Below are 13,282 nucleotides of genomic sequence, written 5' to 3' on the forward strand. Positions count from 1 at the left end.
TGCTACTGTTTTGATATATTTGTATTATCGATATTTTGTTCTGTATATGTTTTATACGTTTTTTTCGATATATGTATATATATATTTATCATATGAGTCTCACTGATGGTAGTTTCATATTATATTGATATATGGATTTCAAAGTTATTTTAAATATGAAAAAAACTTCTGAATACGATATGTGGCTGCATAGATTTAGTCATAACGTATAGGTCGGGTATAGGGTTACAAAATTTTAAAATTTATTCCTTCAAATAGAATAAAGACAGTCAAGCCAACACTATTTTTGGCAAAATCCACGAAATAGGCGATCATAGACGACAAGTGTTTTGAATACCAACCGCTAACATTGAATTGGAAATCTTCACAGAAGGGGGGTATCAAATCCGGAAGCTAAATGAAGAGCTTCTTTCGAACGAGGCTGATATGAGTATCTTCATCCGGAGGCACGCCTAATGAGGTGGGTATTTCGTCGTGCAGTTCCTTGATAATGTCGAAAAGGCAAGAAGCAAAAAAAAATGTTGTACAACGCATGGTAGGAGTATGGCGAGTGGGTGGAACTTGGGAGTTTTGAAGCCTACCGAAAGGTATGTATGCTTGTCCTGATTTTCGGTCTCGCATATGCTCGTGACTTGGGACGAGTCTTTCCACTAAAACCCTGATGTACAAAATGACATACATCGTAGTGTTTTTTTTTCGTAGTTAAGGTTTGATAATACTTTAAGAAAATCTGCGATTCGTCTCATTTATTCTTTGTATACCACCTCAGAATTATTCTAATTAATAATTTGTAATATGGGGTTATTTATCTCGTCTGGTATATACATAAAAGTCTTCCCTGATTAAAGTCTGATAATACTTTAAGAAAATTGGCGATTTCGTCATTTTTATCCTTCATAGAGTATTTCAATATGATTTTTATATTTCGGAGTCATTAATCTCTTTCCAAATTTTTCTTTAGAACTTCCCCCCCCCCCCCTAATGAATGATTTATATACATTGTTAGTAGTCTGTTACATTCACAAGCATTTCGTCTCACTTTAGAATACGAAATGTGACATTCTCTTTTGTTCAATCTCGTAATACTCTTGTGACAGATCCACATCCGCATTTGGTTCAATCCGACTATCCAATTCATTGGAACATTTAACATGATATTAGTCGTTTTGTCATGAATTATCATTACTTCCTCTCAAAAAGAATTATTCTTACCATTTGAAGAACTAAATCTTACCATCACGAGTTATTCAAATTTAGCTGCTACTGTGCCTGTAACTCAATTCAGTTAAAGGTTTGAAGTTGCGTCTATACACAGTCTTTTTCCGGCCCAGGAGCTGCGGAAAGGTTTCAATCTTATGCACTGATAGATCTACGATTGCAAAATACTTTTAACAATTTGAGCCCTTTGGCTGGATTAAAACACTAATTTTTTTCTCCATTAATGTCCAATTGTACACAATTGCTTCGACAATGCAGCAAAATGATCTGCAAAGTTTAATAATTCTGTATCTAGGATTAAGTTTAAACTGTTAAATCTCCACCACCCAACACCATTTTCTTACAACCTTTTCTAATACACAAGTAATCGTGTTCTTTAGATGTGCAGACATTTAATCATCAAAGTATAACATAACCACAGTAGTAGGACTAGGAATTCATAATTATTAAACACCAATTCAGAAATGAAGCAGTGAATTGAAATAATCTTTGGAAGTTGCAGAAATCATCTAAACACGCATGTCAAGGTTTTCGCACACAGACAATACGTCAAACAGCAAAGATGCACCAAACAACAAAGCAGTAACATGAAGACCGTCTCAAGTTTTTAGATTGAAAAGAAAATGAAGAATCTAATCCAAGTCCTTGACCACTTTAATCCCCATAGTATTAGCAGTCCCGATACCCGCTGCCTTCTTCAGGTATACCACGTGACGGATTGCTTAATCTTGGCAATCTCATAAATGTGTCTGACGGACAACGTGGTGGCGATCACGTGGCCTGGTCGGATGCTTCCGGACTCGATACCCGCTGCCTTCTTCAGGTATACCACGTGACGGACGGAGACTTGACAGTGAACTCAAACGTGTTGTCTTTGAAGGCGGTGATGGTGACTGCCATGGGAGTGTCGGGCTTGTACTTTTGGGTTCGGGCATTGAAGTCCTTGCAGAAGGCCATTAGATTGAGCCGGTACTATACAAGGGCTGGGCCTACAGGCGGTGCGGGTCGCGCTCCTCCCGCCGGCATCGTCAGCCTGATGGTGGCTGCCACTGGTCGCCGTGTTAGGATCTCTTTCAACGTTGACATGCCTCTCTGATTTTGCTTACCCTACTATTGATCCCCTCAATTTCTCAGATGAAGCTCGTGGAAAGTGTAAATATACCGGTAAATCGTAAGCGGTTTTCGTTTAATTATGGTTTTAGTCCCTTATAAGTTATAATACTAAAGTTTAATATTTAATTTTTCAATGTTTTTAATTTTCAAATCCATTTTACTATCTACGAGTTTTAGTCCCTCATTATTCTAAAGTTAGTAATTAGTATTACTATCAATTTGTACAGATTAGGTCTCAACTCCCAGTCTAATAGAAGGGTTAAAACAAAATTTGACCTTTTGCTTTACTTTGGATTTCCTGAATATTTTGGGTAAACTGTGCATTAGTCACTCAATTTTTATCATGATCTGTTTTGATAATTTAACTTTTAAAATTTTCAACTTATTATCCAAATTTCATTTTTAGGTCACTCATAGTTAACCCTTTAATGCCATTTGATTTTTCTTTGATAAATTTATACAAAAGCTTCCTGCAACTTTCTTCTCGATTTTTAATTTTTAGACTCACCTTTAATTTATCGACGTTAAAATATTTTTAAAAATTTGAACACTAGAAGGTCGAGAAGAAGAAAAATATATATTTTAATTTTACATTGATTATACAGTAGATATTATAGATCAAACTTAAATAAGATTAAAATTTTGATTTGAGATTTATCACAAGAAATTTTTGAAAAATTCAAAATGAGAAAAATAAATAAGGGGGAAAGAGAAATATTTTAGTACTGATTAAGTCATAAACAATGGTTGGCAACATTCAAACAACGATAAATGATATAAATAAAATTGGTCACAACTTCACGTTTTAGTATTGCTGTTTGTAACTACCGGTTGAATGACCTAAAAAGTTAAAATCCAAAAGTTATCTAATAAATTAAAAAAATAAAATTAGGTAATTAAAATAGAAATATAATACAAAATAAGGGACTAAATGCGTAGTTTGTTTTTTTTTGAACTTTTAAAGAGGGAAATAAGTGGTTGGGCTGGGCTATTAGGGTTTAAAAGGAAGAATTGAGGAAGAAGTCGTTCATTTAATTTCTTTTATCTTATTCAACAACCTAATATCTTCGATTTGTTAGTAATTTGATTCTTTGCAGCCTCTGCACTCCAACTTGAAGTGTAAAAGAGAGGGGAGCTAAGCAATTGGAGGCAGAAATTATCAGTAAAGAAGAGAAAATATGTTGAAGAGCAACACGTTCAGCAGGAAGACCAAGGGTGGCAGAATTAAGAAGGTTGGTACACCCCCCTCTTCCTTTTTCAATTTATTCATATTTATTATATATAAAATGAAAAAGAATAGAAAAATGAAACCCTAAGGAACAAATGCATTTAGTTTAGTTTACAACGATGATTGTAGTGTATTTGATTTGTTTGTGGCATTGGGGTGGGTCAGGAAGTTAGAGAAATATATCTGAGAGACGACATTTACTGTGGAGCTGCTGTCTGCAAAACATGCGACACTTCCACTTCACGTGCTCCTTTGGATTCTGCTTGTCCCCTTCTCGTTCTCGATACTAATGTCCTTCTTCAACAGGTTTCTTTCTTTTCCTTTTGGTTTCAATGTAATTATGTTGATTATTTCAATGTGTTCCCAAATTTTAACATTTCATTTTCATTATTACTGTAATTATTGATTGATGTCCTAAGATCGACTTGCTCGAGAACCCTGCCATCAACAACGTTGTACTGCTATCCGTGGTGCTGGATGAGGTTAAGAACAAGAACACGGCCGTTTACAATAGAATTAGAGCTCTCTCCACCAATCCTAGCCGCAAGTTCTATGTTTTCAGTAATCAGTTCCATAAGTTGGTTTTCTCATTCTTCGAATTCTCTTCTTTTCACTCTCTGACGCTAATAAAACACTTTTATTTTCAAGCTCTTATGTCCACTATTTATTTTTGTTACCAGAGACACATTTGTAAAGCGCATGGATGGTGAAACCCCAAATGATTACAATGACAGAGGTTAGCTTTGCTCTTTAATCTTCCCCTAAGCATTTTCTTCTGAAATTCAATTTGTTTACTATGATCTTTCATGCTTCAGCAATTCGGGTGGCTACTCGATGGTATCAAACTCATCTTGGTACTGCAACAACAGTTTTACTTATAACCAATGACAGAGAAAATAAGAGGAGGGCCACCGAAGAGGGCATTTCTGCTGACACAAGTATGCACACTTTACTTGCTCCGAATCTTATATCAAATTGACATTTTATACATGGACTTAACATATTTTATATGTTGACTTCTAATGATTTATTATATCTCTTTTTCAAATTATTGGAATTATTCATGCTGCAGCTAACTGCTCAATGACCAATTTGTTTCAGTTCAGTCCTATGTAAAATCATTGGGCCAACCGGAGTTACTTGATCTGCTTGTTCACCCTGCACCTGAATCCGAAGATATTGTCATGGATGAAGTTGAAGATTTGAGACCTTCCAAGAGACAAGTTGTTTATCAAGAGGTATGCTTGCCAGTGCTGTTCGCCATTATTAATTGTAAACAACGAATTTGGTTAAGTTTTGTTTCCATGAAACAAATTGGTTCTCTAAGTCTTATTCTTTTATTTTCTTTTCTTTGTTCAGCATAAACCCATGTCTGAGATTACTTTGGGTTTGCATCGTGGAATATACCATCAAGGAAAGCTTCGGGTTAATCGTTACAATCCATTTGAAGCTTATGTTGGAAGTGAGAGCATAGGTGATGAAATAATTATACATGGACGTCAAAACATGAATAGAGCTTTTGATGGTGATATAGTAGCTGTAGAACTTCTGCCCCAAGATCAGTGGCATGAGGAGAAGAACTTATCCATTGCAGATGAAGGTATTAAGGTTTTTTTCTTCTAGGTTTGTTGGAAAATGTTAATGCTTTCAAATGTTTATAGGTGATTATGAACATGCTTTCTGTACACATAATGTTATAAAAGTTGTTTATATGTCTGCACTCTTAGTACAATGCTTGGTATCTTTATTGGTTCTTTTGTAAAACAATATTTTCATCATGGTCTCCCTTGCATAAGGGTATAGAACACTAAACATACTGCCTTTCACTTTCACATGCATGTTTCTAGTTTCTTATTGTTTTCTTTCTTACCTTGCAGAGGATAAGGAAGAAGATGTTCATTTAGCTCCAAGCAGTGCTGATGATGCCCCTAGAACTACGAATCTGGTATCAGGTTCTGCCACTGACATGAACTCCACTCCATCGCGTCCATCAGGCCGTGTTGTTGGTATTATAAAGCGGAACTGGCATTCGTAAGTTATCTTCCTACTATAATAAATAATTTATTTATATCTGTTCTTTTGCTGGTGTACCTTATATAACTGTCTCAACCAGGCAAGGGCTGAACTTGTATTAAATGAGCTTCACTGTGACTTGTGTTTTGTCTCCTAGTTCAGCCTGTTCAAGCTTTATTTGTGTATTTCTATCAGTTTTATCTTCAGCGAAGCTCTTTCAAATAATTGAATGAAAAATATTCTTCATATACCCTATGTAGTCATGTGGTAAAACTGTTATCTTAGTGGATTCGGTGCGTTCACTGTTATTAGAATCAAATATGTTCCTTATATTTCCCCCGCTTAATGATGTTGACAATGTTTTGCTATTTTACTTATAGTCTAAATGATTTTTCAGTTATTGTGGGTCTTTGGAGCCGATGCCTCTTCCTGCTGGTACAGGAAGCCTTATATCTGCCCTGTTTGTCTCCAAAGATTGTAGAATTCCTAAGATTCGGATTCAAACCCGACAGCTTGAGAATCTTTTGGATAAGAGGATAATAGTGGCAGTTGATTCTTGGGACCGTCAATCTCGGTATCCTTCTGGTCACTATGTACGAGTCATTGGAGAAATAGGTGATAGAGACACTGAGAGTGAGGTATGTGACAATAACTTCCTCCTCTCTCTATCTCTTTCCATTTTTGTAATGGTAATTAATGAAGTTAATGCTTGTGTATTGTGTTGCAGGTGGTCTTAATTGAGAATGATATAAACTCAAGGCCCTTTTCTTCCCAAGTTTTGGCTTGCTTGCCACCATTACCATGGTCTGTGTCTAGTGAAGATGTGACAAATTCAATCCGGCTGGATTTGCGATCTTTGCGTGTCTTTAGTGTAGATCCCCCTGGTGTGTATTCTTAATGGAATGTCATGAATTATGTATTTTGCCAATGCTGTACAGATAGACATGCCTTTTCTTTTGCAGGCTGTAAGGACATTGATGATGCATTACACTGTACAGCTCTTCCGAATGGAAACTATGAAGTTGGAGTCCGTATCCCATATAATTTGGCTATATTCTTTTACGAAATCAGACATACTTTTTATGTGAAGAGGTGAATGGAGTTGACACAAATATGCATCTTTTACAATTTACCTTATATAAAGCTTTAGGATTTGTGGGAAGGGTTTTTTTATTCAATTATGGGAAATAAAAATTTGTGTACAAAAATAATCATGTGCTCTGAAATATCTTAATGATGTGTAATACTTTTTCAACCTATTTTTTCTTTTTCTTTTAAGAAATCTCTGTAGTAATTTTATACCTCTTTGATACGTTGATACATCTCAATGTTATGTGCTAAACAAGTCAATCCTTTTCCTTATATAAGGGAACCAGAAATATGACCCCCTGGGGGGTATACCTAATTTCTGATCCATCTTCATGAAAGGCTGTGTATTGTGAAAATTGGACAGAGTTGCAACAATTACATCTGCCTTATAGAAGGGCTTTTATGTATTCATACTTGATGTGGTTGAATGTTCCTTAATAATATCTGATCAGACATTGCTGATGTAACAAATTTTGTTCACCCTGGCACTCCTCTGGATGATGAAGCTTCCCAGAGAGGCACATCTGTCTACCTTGTTGAGCGCCGGATTGACATGCTTCCTAAACCTTTGACAGAAGGTCATTTTTGTATTTCTTTTACCCCTTTCAAATTTGTTATAGAGTTGCTTATGATAATAAAAAGGTTTTATTGGATTCTATACTTGATTTTTAATTTTTTTTCTGATATTAAAGTACTAATGATCAATATTTGCAGATATATGTTCACTTAGAGCTGATGTAGAAAGGCTAGCTTTCTCGGTTATTTGGGTATGCACAACTAAATTATTCAAATAATTCTATGCCTACGTTTCTGTATTCATTTCAATAAATAAAAACTTATATTCACATCAATTCCAGGAAATGTCACCTGATGCAGAGATTATCTCAACTAGATTCACGAAAAGTGTTATCAAATCATGTGCTGCATTGTCTTATGTTGAAGCGCAAGCTAGGATGGATGATAGGTGCTCTAATGTAGCTTTTCGACTAGTTTTCATTGATGATCATTTATTTTCTTCTTGCTTAGTTATTGTGATAACTTGTCTTTTCCATTATACAGCATTGGTTCTCTCTTAAGATAAATTTCTTTGCCAGTTTCTGGCCCAGTAGATTATTTTTCATGTTGCTTCAACAATTCAACTCTTACATCTGTAATCATTTCTTGACTGTCCATGGCCTACAGAATAACAACCTAGCCAGACTTGCTACTTTTAGAAAATTGTTAGTGGGTATGGCTGATTCAAAATTTGGGTGACTCCATCGGGACTCACGGATGAATAGTAGCTGAAGAGTTACGTTTTGTTATCTTTTTTTTCTGAACATTGAAAGATCTTCAATGGATCTAGTTGCATCAGTATGTAAACAATTCTGATTCCATAGGAAAAACTAACCATGCTATATAACTCAAATTTCTTCACTGACTAAACGATTGTTGTAACAGTCTGAAGCAGGAAACCTAACCAATGGAGTGAAAAAAGGACCATTTCCCTTTATGATGTTAAGTTTGGTTCTTGCAATCTGTTAGTTTACTAATTTTGAGAGAGCTATTATTTTGCTTGAATTAGGAAGCATGCTGGTTTCTAGGGTTTTGGCTGTGTTAAAGGTTGATAGCTGTCTAAGTTTCTCAAATGTTATTTGCTAGTATTATTATTTTCTGTGGTTGTTTTGATGAATGTATGATCTATTATACACCTGGTTTAATTTATTCCCTTACACTGTCAGCTACTCCAGGCAAAAGAACTTTTTTCATTTCCTTTCTTGCTCATCGGTCAAAAAATGTGAATACATTATGTGAAAATTTCATTTTAGCACATTCATGTATTTCTTTCTATTTCTTACTTTTCATTTATATTCTGCTGTGGATATCTGGTTTCCTTGAACCTAGTAGAATAAAATCTTGAGGTTTATCTGGCACCTGAGCATTCTGATTGCTTTTGTACTTCTGCAGTCGATTGATGGACCCATTAACTACAGATTTGAGAAATATGAACTCTTTGGCTAAGGTCTGTTATGAAAGAGCCTGTTTCTATCCATAATCATACTACAGCTGGTTTAATTTGCCTTCAGTTTTGTTTCATCCATATTTATTGTCACATGTGAAACTGCAGATAATGAGGCAGAGACGCATTGATAAAGGAGCCTTAACTCTTGCTTCCGCTGAAGTCAAATTTCAAATTGATACTGAGACTCACGATCCTCTTGATATTGGTCTGTTGCCTAATCCCTTTTTTTGAACTCTTATTTTAAAACATGAATCAAAGATAGTTTAGCATTGATTCAAAAAAAAAACCTCAGTCCATCTGCAAAATTATTAGTAATTAGACATGAACCTGAATCCAGTAGGGTTCATTTGTGGTTCACTAAGATTTTACAGTTCCCCATAATCTGCAGATTATGATGTTATGTTTTAGGAACCATCTGATACTAGAACATATTTTAAAACTTTATCTGTGTAACTCTTCTTGTTTAATTAAAAGATTTACATACTCTGGTTTTCTTCTATTAGTTCAGTGTTTTTGCCCTTCCGATTTTCTTCTATGCATTTAGGCTTTTCTTCATTTGTCCAATGGTGAATGGTTGTAATTAATAATTATGATTAAGACAATGCCAATTAAATTAAATGGTTTTGAGATCCCAAAATCCAGAAAGAATGTGTTTAACATTTGCTCATGCTTTGACTTTTGTCTGATGTCTGTGTTATTCATTCAGGCATGTATCAGATTCGAGAAGCAAATCAAATGGTTGAAGAATTTATGCTTGCTGCTAATGTTTCAGTTGCCAAACAAATCCGTGAATGTTTTCCTTCCTGCTCGCTGCTAAGGTAAACTTGTTTTTTACATACCGCTTTGCTATGACAATTTTCTTTTGGGACTTGCATTTCTTCTGTACATTTTCTTTCATTCACTGGTTAAACTTGGCTTGTGGTTATGATTTAACTATAAGGTTTATCCCCTCAGAAAAACGTTTATGTTTTCTGTCAATGCTAGAGAAGTCCAAAAAAGTAGATGATCCTGTGTGAATTTATGTCACTGGTTGCATGATAGTATATTTAATACAAATCACTTGGTCCAAGATGGTTTAAATCATAAAATGCATTAACAGGTGATAATTGTGAATATTATACACCATCTGATCTCTTCAAGAGTCCATAGTACTTTTAAAGTTCATAATTTCGGGCAAATTAGTTACCATCTTGTACAGGCACCTTTTATGGAAAATTCCGGAGTTGTGGCTGTTTCTTGATAATAACATTACTGTTGTTTTTGAAACCTTGTCTTGCCTCACTGGATTTTGGATCAGGCGTCATCCAACTCCTACAAGGGAGATGCTTGAACCTTTATTGTGCACTGCTGCTGCTGTTGGACTTGACTTGGATGTTTCTTCATCAAAAGCATTGGCCGACTCCCTTGATCATGCTGTGGTAAGGTTCCTTTTCATGATATATATATGTCTGACAGAATAGCTGATGTACCGCCTCAGATGATTCCTTTTGTAGACATTCCTTTTTCCAACTTCTAGCTTGTGAGGCTTCTGGTTTTTATTTTATTTGTTTATTTAATTTTTAGATCTTTGTGACTTGGGGTCATGTTCATGTATTTTGTTGGGCCTCTGTCTTCAATAGTTGATTTCTTACTTCTGGTAAAAATGTCTTGCAGCGTGATGATCCTTACTTTAATAAGTTGATTCGGATACTGGCAACTAGGTGTATGACACAGGTAAAGTAAGCTAGGAAACTATTTCAATCTCCAGATGATTTTGAGTGAGGCACATTTTAACTTTATACTAATTTGCCTTGGATTTCAAATTAGGCTGTTTATTTCTGTAGTGGGGATCTCAGCCCTCCAGAATATCATCATTATGGGCTTGCAGCTCCCATGTATACTCATTTCACTTCTCCTATTAGGAGATACGCAGGTTTGTGAATAGAAATTTGTTTGTGGCTTTTCCTTTTCTTCCTGATATATACTTGATGATACTATTAATCGAATTCGCGACATTCCTCTCTTTGCAGACGTAATTGTGCACAGGTTGCTTGCTGCATCCCTAGGGATTGATAAGCTTCCACCGGTTTTCCAAGACAGAGCTCAACTAACTAGTATTGCTGATAGTAAGTCTTGTATTCTTTCAGAACTTTTTTCAGGCTTCGATGGATTCGGAAACAATTTTTACATGATTCATGTACCCACGATATCCATTCACAACTTCCAATGCATTTTACCTGTTTCAGATCTGAATTATCGACATAGGAATGCCCAAATGGCAAGCAGGGCCTCAGTGGAGCTCCATACTCTCATTTACTTTAGAAACCGGTACATATGTTGGCCTCTCCCATCGATTCGAAACAACCTTGCATATACCATCATGAATAATTGCACGTTTTGATTTTGTGTGTGGTGCAGGCCCACCGACACAGAAGCCAGGATAGTGAAGATAAGGTCCAACGGGTTCATCGTTTTTGTGCCCAAGTACGAAATTATATCTTTTTATGCTGGATTATCTCTACACGTTCCTTGCGTCTTTCTATTTCAGTCTCTTTCTAGGCAAGAAAAAAGATGATGTTTTGCCACTTTTGTAATACAAAACAAACAGATATGGTATAGAAGGACCGGTGTACTTGACAACAAGGGCAGAGAAGGGAAGCGGGGAGTGGCGTGTTGACGAGCAGCAGCAGAAGATTATAAAGATGGACAACAATAGCCTTTCCTACAGTGTACTGCAAGCAGTGAGGATCCATATGGAGGTTGTCGAACCCCAACCGAACCGCCCTAAACTGCAGCTTACTCTTATTACCTAGAAGGAAAAGATAACATTCACATACACAAAGGAGGAAGAAATGTTGTATGACATAAAGATAGGGATGTTTGATTTCTGGATCTCGTGGTTCAATTTACAGCCCGTTTGTTTTGGTTTGGGTAACATTATAGTTGTTACTTTAAAATATCTGTTTCTACCAGTGTTACATTTCCTTTCCATAATATCATGAATGGGGTAGAACTGACTCATTGAGTGGACTTGTTTTATATATTATTTTTATAACGAGGAGAATAGATAATTAAATTAAGGGTAAATTACAAATTTGAACATTTTTGTTTCGAGTTTATAAAGCTTATGGTCATTGGATTAAAAAAACTTAAGTTTTGATCACTTATATTATCGTTTTAATATGATTTAGTCATTTAGATGTTAGCTGATATTAGTTGGATGATGTGGCATGTTAGTAAGAATGTTTAATTTTTATTTTAACCCTTGAATTTTAGATAAAGTACTAATCATGTGTTTTTCTTTAAACCCAAAATAATCATAAAATATCAATTTACCCCTTTTTTTTCCATATGTTTTCTTCCCCTGAACCTGATATCTTCTCCGTCGCTTGCGTCGCACACCTCGTTGATCCTTTGTTTTCATCGATAATTGTCCGAACGGTAGTGGCTGTGACTCCCAAGTTGATATCAATTCCAAGGCAATGTGCTCGACCATTGAAGTTGGGAAGATAGAAAGGATCAATATTCAATAGATTTATCTTGGGGATCAAATATCATCTTATCCTGGTCCTTTCATCATCTCTATATTAAATGATTTTTTATGCCTCTCTTTCCATGCTCTCTGCATTTGTAGACATCTACATTAAGTCCGCACATCTTCATTCCTCCAGTTTCAGACGCCATTGATATTGGAGAGTCTAAATCATCCAACCTAGAGTCAAAGATACATGCAACAATCATGCATTAGTTTAGAGATGGAGATTGTAACAATAATAGCCTAAAACTAAATCCTTACTAAAACCGTTTTCTGAACCATAAATTCAAACGAAAAACAACAACAGATAAGAAGAAGAAGAAGAAGAAGAAGAAGAAAAGAGGGAAGAAGAAGAGATTGAATTCCAAAAGCGAAGAGGAAAATGGGGAAGAAAGGTCTAGCTTTTCGGAGGACGATAAGAAGAACGGGGAAAAAAGGGAAGAATCGGGTCTCGGGGATCTGGGTCTTGTTTGCCGTGAGGTGTGCGGCGGAGAAGATATCAGGTTTGGGGGAAGAAAACATATGAAAAAAAGGGTGATAAATTGATATTTTATCCTTAAATTATTTTGGGTTTAAAAAATATTCATGATTAATAATTTATCTTAAGTTCAAGAGTTAAAATAAAAATTAAATTTTTTTAATAAAATCTTACTAATAAATGTGTCACGAAAATTAATATCTCAGTGATCAAATTTTAATAAAACGATAACAGAAATGACAAAAATTTATATGTTTTAAATCTAATTATTATAAAATTATAAAATTTAAACAAAAGTAACTAAATCTAACATTTTACCCTTAAACTAATACAACTTAATAATATAATTACTATTAGAAAATTGCATTGGTTGGGCAACAAACAACTAGACCTAACCCATAAGCCAAGCTTGATTCTTTTATTCACGGAACATGTGGGACCCAAAAACTAGTAAGAAATAAATGTCCAAAAGTGAACCTTAATTAACGGCCCTAACCACATCTTTCCCTTTTCTCCTTTGCTTTGATTGATTCACATGATTCCTTAACGTGGGTCACATGGCATTGGCAGAGAAGAAGAAACCCCCCCCCCCCATTTTACCATCATCATATAACATGTCATCTTTCA

The 13,282-nt window shown here is 35.3% G+C and overlaps 1 protein-coding gene and 1 pseudogene across 2 annotated transcripts; one reads left to right on the forward strand and one right to left on the reverse strand.

Annotated features, from left to right (window-relative positions):
• Positions 1–1,693: 1,693 nt before the first annotated feature.
• On the reverse strand, positions 1,694–2,331 carry LOC120126950 (annotated as a pseudogene).
• A 989-nt stretch (positions 2,332–3,320) lies between these two features.
• LOC120127027 (exosome complex exonuclease RRP44 homolog A) lies at positions 3,321–11,577 on the forward strand. 2 transcript variants are annotated; one of them, XM_039145037.1, is made up of 24 exons: positions 3,321–3,563; positions 3,725–3,865; positions 3,979–4,136; positions 4,240–4,295; positions 4,375–4,497; positions 4,661–4,797; positions 4,919–5,159; positions 5,437–5,590; positions 5,970–6,210; positions 6,300–6,456; positions 6,535–6,603; positions 7,114–7,239; positions 7,376–7,428; positions 7,519–7,625; positions 8,609–8,663; positions 8,769–8,868; positions 9,370–9,481; positions 9,961–10,081; positions 10,317–10,376; positions 10,470–10,575; positions 10,673–10,768; positions 10,889–10,970; positions 11,061–11,126; positions 11,251–11,577. In XM_039145037.1, exons 1-24 carry the CDS (start codon positions 3,510–3,512, stop codon positions 11,453–11,455), a joined length of 2,820 nt encoding a protein of 939 aa, XP_039000968.1. In that variant the 5' UTR covers positions 3,321–3,509; the 3' UTR covers positions 11,456–11,577. The 2 variants fall into 2 exon arrangements, with proteins under 2 accessions (XP_039000968.1, XP_039000970.1); XM_039145039.1 differs by lacking the exons at positions 3,321–3,563; positions 3,725–3,865 and having other exon boundaries at positions 4,050–4,136; positions 4,666–4,797.
• The last annotated feature ends 1,705 nt before the right edge of the window (positions 11,578–13,282 follow it).

The sequence above is a fragment of the Hibiscus syriacus genome, unplaced genomic scaffold (assembly GCF_006381635.1).
Source record: "Hibiscus syriacus cultivar Baekdansim isolate YM2019G1 unplaced genomic scaffold, ASM638163v2 tig00110462_pilon, whole genome shotgun sequence".
Lineage (NCBI taxonomy): Eukaryota > Viridiplantae > Streptophyta > Magnoliopsida > Malvales > Malvaceae > Hibiscus > Hibiscus syriacus.

Excerpts from the sequence above, each read along its gene's own strand:
- LOC120127027 (XM_039145037.1), top strand. The coding sequence starts at position 3,510 with ATGTTGAAGAGCAACACGTTCAGCAGGAAGACCAAGGGTGGCAGAATT. Across the intron at positions 10,377-10,469 it reads CAACTAGGTGTATGACACAG|GCTGTTTATTTCTGTAGTGG; the intron begins GTAAAGTAAGCT and ends ATTTCAAATTAG. Across the intron at positions 10,576-10,672 it reads TCCTATTAGGAGATACGCAG|ACGTAATTGTGCACAGGTTG; the intron begins GTTTGTGAATAG and ends CTCTCTTTGCAG.